At 48.9% G+C, this 13,938-nt stretch overlaps 1 protein-coding gene across 1 annotated transcript in view; it reads left to right on the plus strand.

Moving 5' to 3' along the window:
• The window catches only part of RBM19 (RNA binding motif protein 19), a 114,197-nt gene that overhangs the window by 69,069 nt on the left and 31,190 nt on the right, over positions 1-13,938 (plus strand). Inside the window, exons 22-23 of the mRNA XM_063143893.1 lie at positions 3,133-3,238; positions 11,910-12,030. Of these exons, the coding sequence (XP_062999963.1) occupies positions 3,133-3,238; positions 11,910-12,030 (227 nt within the window). The remainder of the gene's footprint in view (positions 1-3,132; positions 3,239-11,909; positions 12,031-13,938) is intronic.

Consider the following 13,938-nt stretch of genomic DNA (forward strand, 5'->3'; position numbering starts at 1 on the left):
GTGCTGCTTCTCCAAGGCTGCCTTGCCTCCCCTTGTTTGAGTTTGTTTTCTGTTTTTGTTGCCGGAACGCCGTCTCGAAGAAAGGGGAGAGACGGAGGGCCGCGAGGAAGAGGCGGGCGGCGGGAGGGATGTGTGCGCCGTGAGGAGGGAGACGTGCGGATTCATTTTGAGGCTTCATAATGCTCCACTTACGCACGGCACAGCCCCAGGAAATTCAGCTGATGGATGCCTGGTCATGCAGCCGGTGCAGCGGGTTAACTCCCTGGATTTAGCTTCTATCATTTCACGAGAGCGTTTACGGCCCTTTACCGCGTTGATTCCCAGCCGGGCGCGCTCCGGCCTGCCGGCTTCCCCCGGCCCCGTGCAACACCCGCGCGTGTGGTGGTGGTGGTGTTGGGGGTGTGGGGTGGGTGGGAGGGAATTGTCAGATAACATCGCGCACCTAGTCAGCCGGAGCCCGCATTAAATATTCATCGTCTCCAATTTGTACGTAGGTGTTGATAAATGGACCCGGCGCCGGGGAAAGGCAGCTGACTTTTGGCAGCGGGAGAAAAGTGCTGCTTTGTTGTGGAATTTCCATGTGGGGGGAGGGCTGGGGTGTGTGTGTGGAAGGATACCCCATGGGACAGGCTGCCCGCTGCCCTCAATTTCAGAGACGCATCCGAGACACGCGCAAACACAATCCCGAAGCAAAACGTCTGCGATTCGTAGTTTTCTTTCTAGCCTTCGAAATGAGCTTTCTAAAAGATTTGGGTACATCCGATCAGCGGTTGGTAGAAGGTAGATCAAGATCTCCTGCTAGATCTCCGGGTCTTCTGCAGTAGATTTGCGTGGGTTTGTGATTCCTGGTTCCAACAATAGTGACAACAAAAGCCTGCCTTTCTCCCCTCCTAATTAGGCCCCTGAAATCAAGAATGCTTGCGGGGCGAGAAAGAGGGCTAGATTTGGGTGGAAGGAAATTCTGGGCTGACCGCACGCTCAGAGGCACCCTGTTCCTCAGTTCTTAGCACATGTTCACCTCTCTGAGCCACTGTTTTGCACCTGGCTGTGGTTGCGAACCGTAGAGGCTGGTTGTCCCGATGTCAGTGAAGCAGGGAATCCACTCCGGGTTTCACGCAGAACCAGTGAGAGCTCTAAGGGAGCTCTCCAAGGTGGTTCCGCACCTCGGGTAGTGCCTTTAGAGTTCTGACTGAAACCCGGAGTGGATTCACCGCCTCGCTGACATTGGAGTCGCAGTCTCCACCGGCTGTGGACCTCAGGATTCTAGCAAACATCACATCCTAAACGCCTTGCTGAAAAAGATCCACAAGCATCCCTGCAGCTTTGGATGAAGCAACATGGACAGTTTGGAGGAGCAAGGCTCTTATCATACGTTGCATGTACCATATTGGGGTGGGTAACACGTCCCCTCCCCAAATTTGTTTGTTTATTTTACAAAAACGGTGTTCCACAAACAAATTTATTTAACAATAATGATGCTCCACATAATGCAAATCCATGATTTATTTAACTCATTGATAACCAGTGGTTTGTTGCCCTACTCAGGGTTTGTCTGGCATACGATTGAACAAACAATGGTTTGTTTTCGCTATCCCTGGGTTGTTTGTTTCCTGACTCCGTTGTCCCCTCCCTCTCTGTATCCCAAATGCTCTTGAGGTGCTGTAGTATTTTTTATTTATTTTATTTTATTTATTTATTACATTTTTACACCGCCCAATAGCCGAAGCTCTCTGGCATGTAGAACTGACATGTAGAATGGCTGGTAGTTTTGGACCATTCTTTTCCACCTGCCAAACAAACCCACGAACAACCCATTGTTCTGGGATTTCATGTAATGGCAAACCATGGTTTAAGTAACTCATAATTCACAGCCCAACAACAAGCCATAGGTTCTCTTTCTGGGATGTCCACGGTTAACAAATGATGGCTTCTTAGCACATCTGGTCCGCACAGTGCAACAACCCAGAATTCAACAACCCATGAGATGGTGTTTTGTGTGAACCAGGTCTTAGCTTCTTTATAAGCCAAGGTAGTTTGTTTTGCTCAGCATTGTCTACATTGAATCACAGTGGCTCTCCAGGGTTGAAGCCCTAATGCATTATGGGGGGCTGGAATTAGCCAGAACCTTTAGCATTTGAAATGGACTCTGTTTCTCCCCTACCCACCCCCACACAGGCTCAGTTCAGACAACATGTTAGTCAACACGGTGTGAAAACTCCATTCAACAGTTGAGTTTTTACACAACATGTTCTAAACCTTCACATACTTAAAAGGTTGTCACACAGAGGACGGCCAGGATCTCTTCTCGGTCATCCCAGAGAGCAGAACATGAAATAATGGGCTCAAGTGACTGGAAGCCAGATTCCAGCTGGACATCAGGAAAAATGGAACCAGTTACCTAGGGAGGTGGTGGGCTCTCCCACACTAGAAGCATTCAAGAGGCAGCTGGACAACCGTCTGTCAGGGATGCTTTAAGGTGGATTCCTGCATTGAGCAGGGGGTTGGACTCGATGGCCTTAGAAGCCCCTTCCAACTTTACGATTCTATGATTCTAAATCCTCCATTGTGTGACTGTGGGCTACCGTGGAGTAAAATCCATTGTGATGTTTGATTGACAAATTCTCCTCCCTCTCTCCTCCCCCTGATGGTATCCCATCAGACATGGCTGCGGAAAACCCCCCAATCCCAGCAGCTCTCCTAGAGCAGCACCTGCTCCTTTTGCCACTCTTGCCAGTGAACTCTGTAGTCAGTGGGAAAAGTCAACTCAGCGCAACGGAAAAACTCCACGGAGCCCTCCGCACAACATGCCACTCAATGGTTGTGCAGAAACTCTGCTTGGAGTGTTTTCCACCCACACACACAAAAAACTCCACCGTGGGGTTGAGTTTTCCCTCCATGCAACACATTTCTCAACGGTGGTGTAAAAGCTCCACCGTGGAGTTCTAAAACCACCGTTGTTGTCTGAACAGAGCCGCACTCTCTCCCCGGAGGGAAGGGTTTGTATCAGGAATCTTTCTGATGTAGCTGTTACCAGGCCTTTTCCTGAATTGCAAAGAGTGACTGGCTGAAGTGAGCTTTATAATGAGCACCGTCTTTCTCCCTCGCCCCTTCTCTGTCCCTCCATGCTTTCAGCACCTTTGGAGACCTGAAAACAGTCCGCCTGCCAAAGAAGATGGTTGGAACGGGAACGCACCGTGGTTTCGGCTTTGTGGACTTCCTCACGAAGCAGGACGCTAAGGTGAGCGGCTCTTTCTAGCCTTCCTCTTCTATGGAGCAACCAGAGGATGCTTCAAAGCCGTCCAGCATTTCTATCCTGAAACACTGTTGTTGTTCTTGGATTTTGCTTGCTTGTTTATCAGAGACTCCGTGACCAGTTAATCCCCGGGTTGCGCTTGTTAACTAGGGATGTGCTCCGCTTCTAATCGGACCGGCGAATTAGAAGCGTAGCGGGGGACTTCGCCTGCCCTTACGGCGGAGGCGAAGAGGATTGGGGGGCCGGCGGAGCGTGGCGAAGAGGATCGAGGTGAAGGTGGATCCTTCGCCTCGATCCGGAGCTCCGCCGGAAAGGTAAGTGGGGTTTACCGGGCCTTGCCGCTGTCGCCCATGCGGCGACAGCGGCAGGGCCCAGTAACCCCCCCCTCCTCTCCCTTACCTGCATCCATCCGCGGTCCGTTGGCTTCTTCAGTTGAGCCTGCGGTTCAACCAGGAAGTCTAGGCCGCACTTGCGGCCTAGACTTCCTGGTTGAACCGCGGGCTCAATTGAAGAAGCCAACGGACCGCGGACGGAGGCAGGTAAGGCCTCCCTCCCCCTTGGTCCCTTACCGGGCTTTGCCGCCATCGCCCTCCTCTCCTGGCCTTACCTGGCACCACTCCCCTCCACTGCGGAGCTCCGATTCGGAGCCGGAGCTCCGCGGCGAAGAGGAGCGGAGTATGGGCGGAGTGAAATTTTCGGATCGGCCCGCGGAGCGGGGGGGTCCGTGCACACCCCTATTGTTAACCCCTCTGAACAACCCTGCAACAAACCATGGGTTCTCAAGGTGGCTTGTTTGAGAGAAGTAAGCCACCCTGTGTGGTTAACAAGCCACCCTGCAGGAAATCTGCTGGGTTCAAACAACAAGCTAATGCACAGTTCAACAACAGCCCACACTCAACCACTGAGTGTAGGTTAGCGTGCTGTGCGAACCCAGTCAAGTGCTCAATGCGATTTACAGTAAAACTATAAAAACAATGACATATCAACATGGAGGTTGGCGAAATCGGAAGAGAGGCATCATCCAGGTGGAAAACAGATCCAGCGCGCAGTCCTCTGAAAACATGGCAAGGGCCTGCAAATTTGGTTACTGGGCAAAACGCATCCCGTGGGAATGTTTGTGGCGCTTGTACATTGTACATTGATGGTGCTATATAAATAAATAAATAAATAATAATAATAATAATAATAATAATAATAATAATAATAATAATAATAATAGTGATTTTACAGGACCTACTAAACAGGTCCCATCGTCGCCTTTTTCGCCCCCTCTGAGCTGAAGAAACTGCAGCCTTTCCTATTTTTATCTCCTTCACACAAAACACGGCACAGCTTCCCCGATCACCTTAGTTTCCCTTCCTTGTAACTTGAGTTTACGCTGTGCCCAAGTTCTAAGAACGCATGAAACCTGCCTCCTATTCAACAGACGCCCCTCTGGCTGCCACTTGTATTAGACTTGCAATAATTATTTTATTAGACATCCCATCGTTAGCAGAGGCTCTCTTTGAACTACATAATCATAGAATTGTAGAAGAGTAGAGTTTGAAGGGGCCTATAAGGCCATCAAGTCCAACCCCCTGCTCAGTGCAGGAATCCACCTTAAAGCATCCCTGACAAATGGTTCTCCAGCTGCACATAAAACATGCATCTCTACATGTTGCTCATGGTTGAACCTCACTAGGTTTATTTGCAATACATTTAAATATTATCATATACTCGGTTTTTGCCCCGGATTGCCTTAGCCACTAAATTGCTTTCTTTGGCCATTAGGGGGCGCTGCTCTTCTTGCTTTCCCCCCCTTTTCATTCTTTGCCAAACTGGGAACACCCCTAACCCTTTTGTTTGTTTATTTGTTTATCTGTTTGTTTTTACTATCACATCTCCTTTACTTTTGTCATCTTTGGCGAGGCTTCTGTTCTGACTCCCAAGAATTCCTTCCTGCATAGTTACAGCTGGAGAGGGAATTTCCCAAACGCACATGTGTGTGCGCATTGACACAAACAAAGACATGCATACATCAGTAGCCGCTTTTCTTCAAGCACTATTGTTTGAGCGTGCAAAAGTTAGGAGATTCAGATATAACGCCGAAACACGGCTTGACGCAACGTGAAGAACAGATCTCTCTCTCTCTCTATCTCTCTCTCGGAAAGCTTTGCAAAAATAAAGACCAAAACACATCTATTCATATATACTCTCTCTCCCTCTTTCTCTCTCTAGGAAAACTTTGCAAAAATAAAGACCAAAACACATCTATTCATATATACTTTCCCTCCCTCTTATTTTTGCAAAGTTTTCCTATTTATTCAGTCATTTCTATACCGCTTTCACAAGAGAGACAGACATCGCTACATCTTGTGGTAGTGAGTTCCATAGTTTATTTATTTATTTAGAATATTTATATATTTATTTATAGTTCAACTCTGCGCTGTGTGAAGAAGCCCTTCCTTTGATCTGTCCTGAAAATCCCACCAATCAGCTTCAAGGGATGACTCCATTGGGTCCTAGTATTATGGGAGAGGGAAAGAAATGTCTCTCTATCCACCTTCTCCACACCACACATAATTTTGTACCCTTCTATCAGGTCTCCCCTCAGCCTCCTTTTCCCCAAGCTAAACAACCCCAGCTGTTGTAACCTTCCCTCGTGCGGGAGATGTTCCAGCTGCATGATCATTTCAGCTGCCCTTTTCTGCACCTTTTCCAGCTCTACAATATTTATTTATTTTATTTATTTTATTTTATTTAAGGGTTTTTATGCCGCCATTCAGCCAAAAAAGGCTCTCACGGCGGCTTACAAAAGTATTTCTTGACAGTCCCTGCCCACAGGCTTACAATCTAAAAGACACGACACAAAAGGAAAGGGGATTGGGAGGGAGGAGGAGGGGGGAAAGGAAAGCAAATTCAGGCACTACAATCTTAGTTGGAAAGTTCAGCAGTTACAGGTGACAGCAGGAGGGAGGGGGCTCTCAGCTGGAGCTGGACCCAGGCACGGTAGAGAGGTGCCTGGCTGCTGCTTCCTCCCTCACTGGTGGCCTCTGCAGAGACAGTTGGTAGCAGGAGGGAGGGGGCTCTCAGCTGGAGCTGGACCTGGGCACGGTGGAGAGGTGCCTGGCTGCTGCTTCCTCCCTCACTGGTGGCCTCTGCAGAGACACTTGGTAGCAGGAGGGAGGGGGCTCTCAGCTGGAGCTGGACCCAGGCACGGTGGAGAGGTGTCTGGCTGCTGCTTCCTCCCTCACTGGTGGCCTCTGCAGAGACAGTTGGTAGCAGGAGGGAGGGGGCTCTCAGCTGGAGCTGGACCCAGGCACGGTGGAGAGGTGCCTGGCTGCTGCTTCCTCCCTCACTGGTGGCCTCTCCAGAGACACTTGGTAGCAGGAGGGAGGGGGCTCTCAGCTGGAGCTGGATCCAGGCACGGTGGAGAGGTGCCTGGCTGCTGCTTCCTCCCTCACTGGTGGCCTCTGCAGAGACACTTGGTAGCAGGAGGGAGGGGGCTCTCAGCTGGAGCTGGACCCAGGCACGGTGGAGAGGTGCCTGGCTGCTCTCCACAATAGATATAGAGCAAGGGCCAGAACCATTCCAAGTGTGGCCGCCCCATCGTTTTGTGTGAAGGCGGTATGACACTGGCAGTTTTATTCTGCATCTTTCTGCTCCGGCGTGATAGGAGAATGACACCGTGCACCGGTTCGCAGCCTTTTACCCTGGGACTCGTCTGTTCAGGCAGTCCCCAGAGTTGTGCCTGGTGGAAGGGTGATATTAAAAACTCAGCTGCTCTCTAACGCAAAAAAAATCACCCATTCAGGAACGGAGCCCGGCCCTCCTGAGGGAGCTCAGCTGGCTCGGCAGAGACTGTCCTCAGCCGGAGCCCTTGACGACGCTTTGTGTTTTAGGAAGGATGGGAAATCTATCAACAGCCTAATGTTGTTGGCCTTTTGTGTCCCACTAATGGTTTTGCCTCTGGGCTCTTTGGGCCGAGTATTTAATAGGGCAAGAGGGAGCGAAGAGGCAGAGTGGCCCTGTCCCCCAAATTAAGAGCATTTAGATTTGGTGAGCCATGGCCCCTTTGGGAGGCGAACTCTGTGGCCTGCTGCCTTGATCTATAGCGTCCACCGCGCTAGAACCCAGACAGTTCCCGCCCTCCTTGCATCTGTGAAGTACATGCACCGTCATGCCGGCGAGACTCCTGGGGTGTCTGGAAAATCCGGGGCACCAATGTAGATATTGTTGGGCTACTGGGCACGTGTTTAATTTGTTGTATTGCAAGAATCTTAAGACACCAGAGACATCTTCTTAAACACTCCTTTATTCTCGGCCTAGACAGCAACTGCAACTTTAACAAACACACTCCAATCTTGTGAACCGCCCAGAGAGCTTCGGCTATTGGGCGGTATAAAAATGTAATAAATAAATAAAATAAATAAATAAATAAATAAATAATCTTCCTGACTCCACCCCTTTACTTCCTTTTCCTCTCAGCTCTCCTCCATGCCTCTCCTGCAACTCCCAACATGCAATTCACCTACCACAATACCACATATCCCCTTTATTTAAACACAATAACTTTTCCCCACCCTCGTACATAACAGACTAGCACATCCCTGCAAACAACATAATACAACTTTTATCCTTGAGTGTTTATCATCCGCCCACGTTTAGGGCTGCTTCACGCATTACATGGTTTGAATGTGTACATAGAGCAGCCTGCACATACCGAAAAACACACACATATACACGCCCGTGTGTGTGTGTGTGTATAAAATTTTAGGAAAGGGAACTGATACACCAGCAACTGCTATATAAAGGTTCCATGCAGCTATCATGGAACACACCGACAGAAATGGAGTTGGAAAACAGGGCCAATGAAATAAGCCAAAGGCATGAACATACCTCGAATTTACAGTTTGGCTGTTGGGCATATATTTATTGTGCTCCCATGTACATACAGCAACACACACACTGTTTTCCACTCTATTTCCGTTGGCACTCACCGCCTGAGTTCGCTATTAGAAGGAGTGATAGCTACACATATCCGTTGCATATTAGTTGCGGGAAGCCCTTACTTATTTGTTTATTGTGTTGTGTGTGTTTGTGTGAGAGTAAAATAATAATAATAATAATAATAATAATAATAATAATAATAATAATAATAATAATTCTTACCCGCCTCTCCATCCTGATCGAGGCGGAGAACAACAGTAAGTATAAAATACATAAAATATTGATTAAAAACATTGTATACATTGTTAAAACTTCCTAAAAAACATACTAAAATTATACTAAAAACATTCTAAAATTCCACCAGATAGGTCTGCCAGAAGAGATCAGTCTTTATAGCTTTCTTATTTTATTTATTGATTTATTGCATTTCTATACCGCCCAATAGCTGGAGCTCTCTGGGCGGTTCGCAAAAATTAAGACCATTCAAAGTCTAAAACAACAGTCCTTTAAATGCTAAAAGACTGTTAAGTTGACGAATCTCCACCGGCAGGCCATTCCACAGTCTGGGAGCAGCAGAAGAGAAGGTCCTCTGGGTAATACCTGTCAGCCTAGTTTTGGCTGACGGGAGTAAATTCTTCCCAGAAGACCTGAGTGTGCGGGGCGGATTGTACAGGTGAAGGCGATCCCACAGGTAGCCTGGACCCAAACCATGTAGGGCTTTAAAGGTGATAACCAACACTTTCTACTTCGCCCGGAAACTAATTGGCAGCCAGTGAAGAGATTTTAAAACTGGTGTAATGTGGTTACCAAGTAAACGAATAAGGGAAGTGAATCCCCTCTCCCTCCGAGCAGCTCATATATAAAGGTTCCGTGTCGCTATCATTCCCTCTAATAGTGAACTCAGGTGGTGAGAGCCGACAGAAATGGAATGGAAAATAGGGCCGCTTAAAGACAAAAGGGGAAATATTGACATACTCGTGGGGGGGGGGGGATTTTAGATTTGCAGAAGTACAAAACCTTTTTCAAACAACCGTAAGGAGCCCGCACATCCACCCCTCCCCCCCCAAAAAAAAACCTTAGTGCAGTGAGCATGCTCAGTTATTAAATACTAATATTAAAAGTCACTTGGGGGGGAATTGAGAAATAGAGTGGGGGGGAGTGGAATACCCTACTAGAGAGAGATAAATCACCAAGTTAACAGTGGATCACAAAGTTTACATGAGGGACCCCAGCGCCATCGCAGAACGCATGTTTTGCGGGCAGAGGGTCTCACGTTGAATCCCTGGTAGTTACAAGTTAAGAACATCAGAAGAGCCCTGATGCTGGATCAGACCAAGGGTCTATCTAGTCCAGCGCTCTGTTGGCACAGTGGCCAACCAGCCATCGGCCAGGGACCAACAAGGTGCAACAGCACTCTCCCACCCATGTTGCCCAGCAACTGGTGTACATAGACACACTGCTTCTGATACTGGAAGTAGCACATAGCCATCAGGACTAGTAGCCATTGATTGTTCTTGCTGCTGTTTGTTTTAATGATCTCTCAGGAAAGGATCCAGCCTGACACCCAGAACTGGGTAAAACTAGGCTGTCTGGACCTGCAGTCTGTCACAGTTCATGCAGCTTCGACGTAGACAGCAGGGAGAACATAGAATGCCCCCTAATACGGAGTCCTTCCCCTCGATTCTTCCAGCCCAGAATTGTCGAAATTGACTGGTTGCAGGAGATCCAGACAGAGCTGAGGTTATAAATTACAGCTTTCCCTGACCCGTGGGGGGGGGGTGGAGCTCCAGATGTGTTGGACTGCAACACCCATAATTCCTAGCCAGCATGGCCGTCCGGCTTCCAGATGTGTCGGACCGCCACTCCCATAATTCCTAGCCATGCTGGCTAGGAATTATGGGAGTGGCGGTCCGACACATCTGGAAATCGTCATCTCGTCCCCCTCCCAGGTCAGGGAAAGCTGGTAGAAAAGGATGAATGGAAGCCAGTAGCTTTTGCATCTGACATGACACCCTGCCTGAGGGAGACCACAAGAATCTGCCGGCACCCAGCTGTTCCGGCTCAGGCTCCTACAGACCGGGGGGGGGGGGAGAGAGCGGGCAACCCATCCTCACACATCCTCCGTTCTCTCCCTCCCGCCCTGCCGGGAAGTGCGAAATTAAAAAGTACAAATTAGCAAATGAGAGCCTACAATTAGAGCCGCCGTCGCTCGCCGGGGCTGGAAAGGCTGCTTCTGCCAACGTCAACAGCTCACGCGGCTCCCTGCCGCTGCCTCCTCCTCTTCTCCTTCCACACACACACACACACACGCATGCCCCCTCCTCCCCTCCCCAATCCCACCCACAGGGTTTGTTTAAGCCAACACGTTGCTCTGCTAATTGGAGAACATTCCGTGTGAAAATAAGCATTTAAAAAAACAACAACACAAATAACACATCACCGCCAACACAACAGCCGCCACGCCAGCAAATAAAAACAAGCTGCAAGGGTTCAAGGAATCCAAACACACACAGTTCTTTTCCGTGAAGGAGGGGATTGATTCCATTAGGGTCATGGGGGCGGATAGCGGTGGGGGAGAAACTTGTGGGATCTGTCAAATAACAGCAGAGAATACACATTTGGCCCTTCCTTCCTTTCTGTCTGTCTTTCTTCCTTCCTTTTTCATTTGCATAACCCTTCTCCTTCTATTCGTAGCTAGAGCACGTGCTCTCTCTCTCACACACACACAGACACTCTCTCCCCAATTTACCTGCATCCATGTTTCCGCAAAGGCCTCCTTGAAGGAAGACGTGCCTTCGAAAATGAGCCTTGTCTCTTCAGGCTGGCCTGCGACGCCTTAACAAGGAAGCCCAAATGTGTCTGGTCTTGCATCAAGAGATTCCCTTCTAGTGAAATTTGACTCATGGAGGGGATCTGGTTATTATTCCTTCCTTTCCTTATATGTTACGTTTTCACCTTGCTCTTCAGCTTTAAGAATCTCCCAGAGCGACTTACAAAGATTCATGACGGGACAGCGCCTGTTCTCAGGCGTACCATCTAAAAAGACACGACACAAGAGGAAAGGGGATTGGGAGGGAAGAGGAAAAAGAAGAAGCAGCAAAACTTAGGCACCAGTTCTTAGTGTTAAAGTCCTTACAGGCATTCTTTCTGGTAGGGAAGAGCAAAAACAGGCTCTCTGTACCTATATGGGGCCTCCCTTTGCTGTGATGTTTATCCTGGGAGACACCTGGGACTCACCGGCTGATGGGGAAGGCCAGAGTCAACAGTCCTAGGGAATTGTCAGTGAAGAACATAAGAGCCCTGCTGGATCAGACCAAGGGTCCATCTAGTCCAGCACTCTGTTCACACAGTGGCCAACCAGCTGTCAACCAGGGACCAACAAAGCAGGACACGGTGCAACAGCACCCTCCCACCCGTGTTCGCCAGCAACTGCCTCGAATAATGGAGGTAGCACATAGCCATCAGGGCTAGTAGCCATTGACAGCTTTCTCCTCCAGGAATTGATCCAACCTCTGGCAAGCTTTATGCAGCTCCTCTTTTTCTGGCTAATATAAAGGTCAGGTGGATCCCCACCCATGCAATGATGTTCTTCCTGGGTGGCAGGAGGTACGACCTGCCCATGGCCCTCGCTTGATCTCTGTGTTTGGGGACAGAAGAGATGGCTGGAGGAGCAGCACGTTATTTTCCAACGAGCCTGGAGACTTCATTGGCATTCCTCTTTCCGCAGAGAGCCTTCAGTGCCCTGTGCCACAGTACCCATTTGTACGGCAGGAGGCTGGTCTTGGAATGGGCGGAGCCAGAAGAGACGGTGGAGGCCCTGCGGCGGAAGACAGCAGAACATTTCCACGGTATTGTAGCGCATGTGCCAGCAATCGCCCATGGGGTGGTGTAACTGGCAACGTGGGGGGGGGGGTTGGGGGGGTGATGTAACGTATGTTCCTGGGGGTCACTCGAGGTTTCAGAGGTGAACATTGGGGAGTCCACAGTGTTCACCTTATAGGACGGGAAGGCCAAACCACTCTTCAAATACTTGAAAGGTTGTCACACAGAGGAGGGCCAGGATCTCTTCTCGATCCTCCCAGAGTGCAGGACACGGAATAACAGGCTCAAGTTAAAGGAAGCCAAATTCCGGCTGGACATCAGGAAAAACTTCCTGACTGTTAGAGCAGTGCGACGGTAGAATCAGTTACCTAGGGAGGTTGTGGGCTCTCCCACACTAGAGGCATTCAAGGGGCAGCTGGACAACCATCTGTCAGGGATGCTTTAGGGTGGATTCCTGCATTGAGCAGGGGGTTGGACTCGATGGCCTTGTAGGCACCTTCCAACTCTGCTATTCTATGATTCTATGACTCTACTTTTTTCTATGCAAAAAGTAGAGCTAGAAAAGGACACCTAAAATGATCAAGGGGCTGGAGCATCTCCCCTATGAAGGAAGGCTACAACAGCTGGGATTGTTTAGCTTGGAATAAAGGAGGATAAAGGGAGAAATGGACCGGTCATGTCATCCAATGTTACGCACCCCCACCTTTTCCTTCCTGGCCTTTGAGACCTCTGTGCACACACAATCCCATGTAACTACTAGGGGTGTACGGGAATTTTGTCTGCCTTGTTCACAACCCCAAGCACAAGCTTTTCTAGGCAAAACTAGTGTACTTCTCAGCTTGCAACCATGTTCGAAAAGTGCATTCCTTAGAAAAATGTGCACTCTAAAACGCTCACATTGAGGGACAAAACCATAGTTTTACACTTGATTCAAGGGGGAAACATGCATTTGGACATCCCCTTTTTAAAAAGAAAAAAGAAGAAAAGAGTACCCAAATGCACACTCTTCTTATCCGAACAACCCAAAAAGAAAAGTTTGCACTTGGGACTGGATTTATTTTCAATATTTATATACTGCTCCTCATCCAAAAGATTTCAGATCGATAAACAACAGACAAAATAAAAGAGTAAAAACGCCATATTAAAATAATAGTTATACTATTTTTAAAAGAACAGAGTTCTGATGAAAACGGAGTTCTGATAAAACTCAAGTTGTTCAAGAAAAGCTTTCTGAAACACCTGTGTTTTCAGGAGGCACTGGGAGCAACACAGCGTTGGCGCCTGCCTGACCTCCAAAGGCTGGGAATTCCATAGATAGGGGGGCCACCACGCTGAAGGCTCTTCCCCTGGTGGACTCCAATTGGAGGATGGATCTATGTGGGACCACCAGGAGCAGGCCCTCGATGACCTCAGTGACCGGGCAGGTTGTTAGGGGAGCAGGTGCTCTCTCAGGTATCCTGGTCCCAAGTTGTTTAGGGCTTTGTACACAAGAACATTAAACCTGGCCTGGTAGCCAATAGTCAGCCAGGGGACAGAAATGAGGCAAACCAATCTTCGAGGTGTAATAACAAAAGTAATTCAAGAAAGAAAGAAACCTCAGAAGGTCTTGAGGAGCTTCAGCCTCAGTGATTCTCGCATCCCTACTAGTTAACTTTGGTAAGCTGCTGCCCGTTGAGCCTGTCTCTCTGGGCTTGCAACAGGGACGTGGTGTTCCTCGTGGAAGGAGAGGAGAAGCTTCCGGGGAGCTGTACGTTTATTGCCTTTGGATCAGAACCTCTGCATTGACATGGCCAGAGACAGAAACTGCTGCTCCCTGCAACTATCGACAAGCATTGACAAGAGCAAATGTACTGGTTGGCAAACTTTAGCGTAGGCTTCTCCGTCCGCCGCCTACCGCAGGGAATAAGACTTAGATCAATGGGCTTTCTTTGGTC

Source organism: Elgaria multicarinata, chromosome 18 (assembly GCF_023053635.1).
Source record: "Elgaria multicarinata webbii isolate HBS135686 ecotype San Diego chromosome 18, rElgMul1.1.pri, whole genome shotgun sequence".
NCBI classification, from domain to species: domain Eukaryota; kingdom Metazoa; phylum Chordata; class Lepidosauria; order Squamata; family Anguidae; genus Elgaria; species Elgaria multicarinata.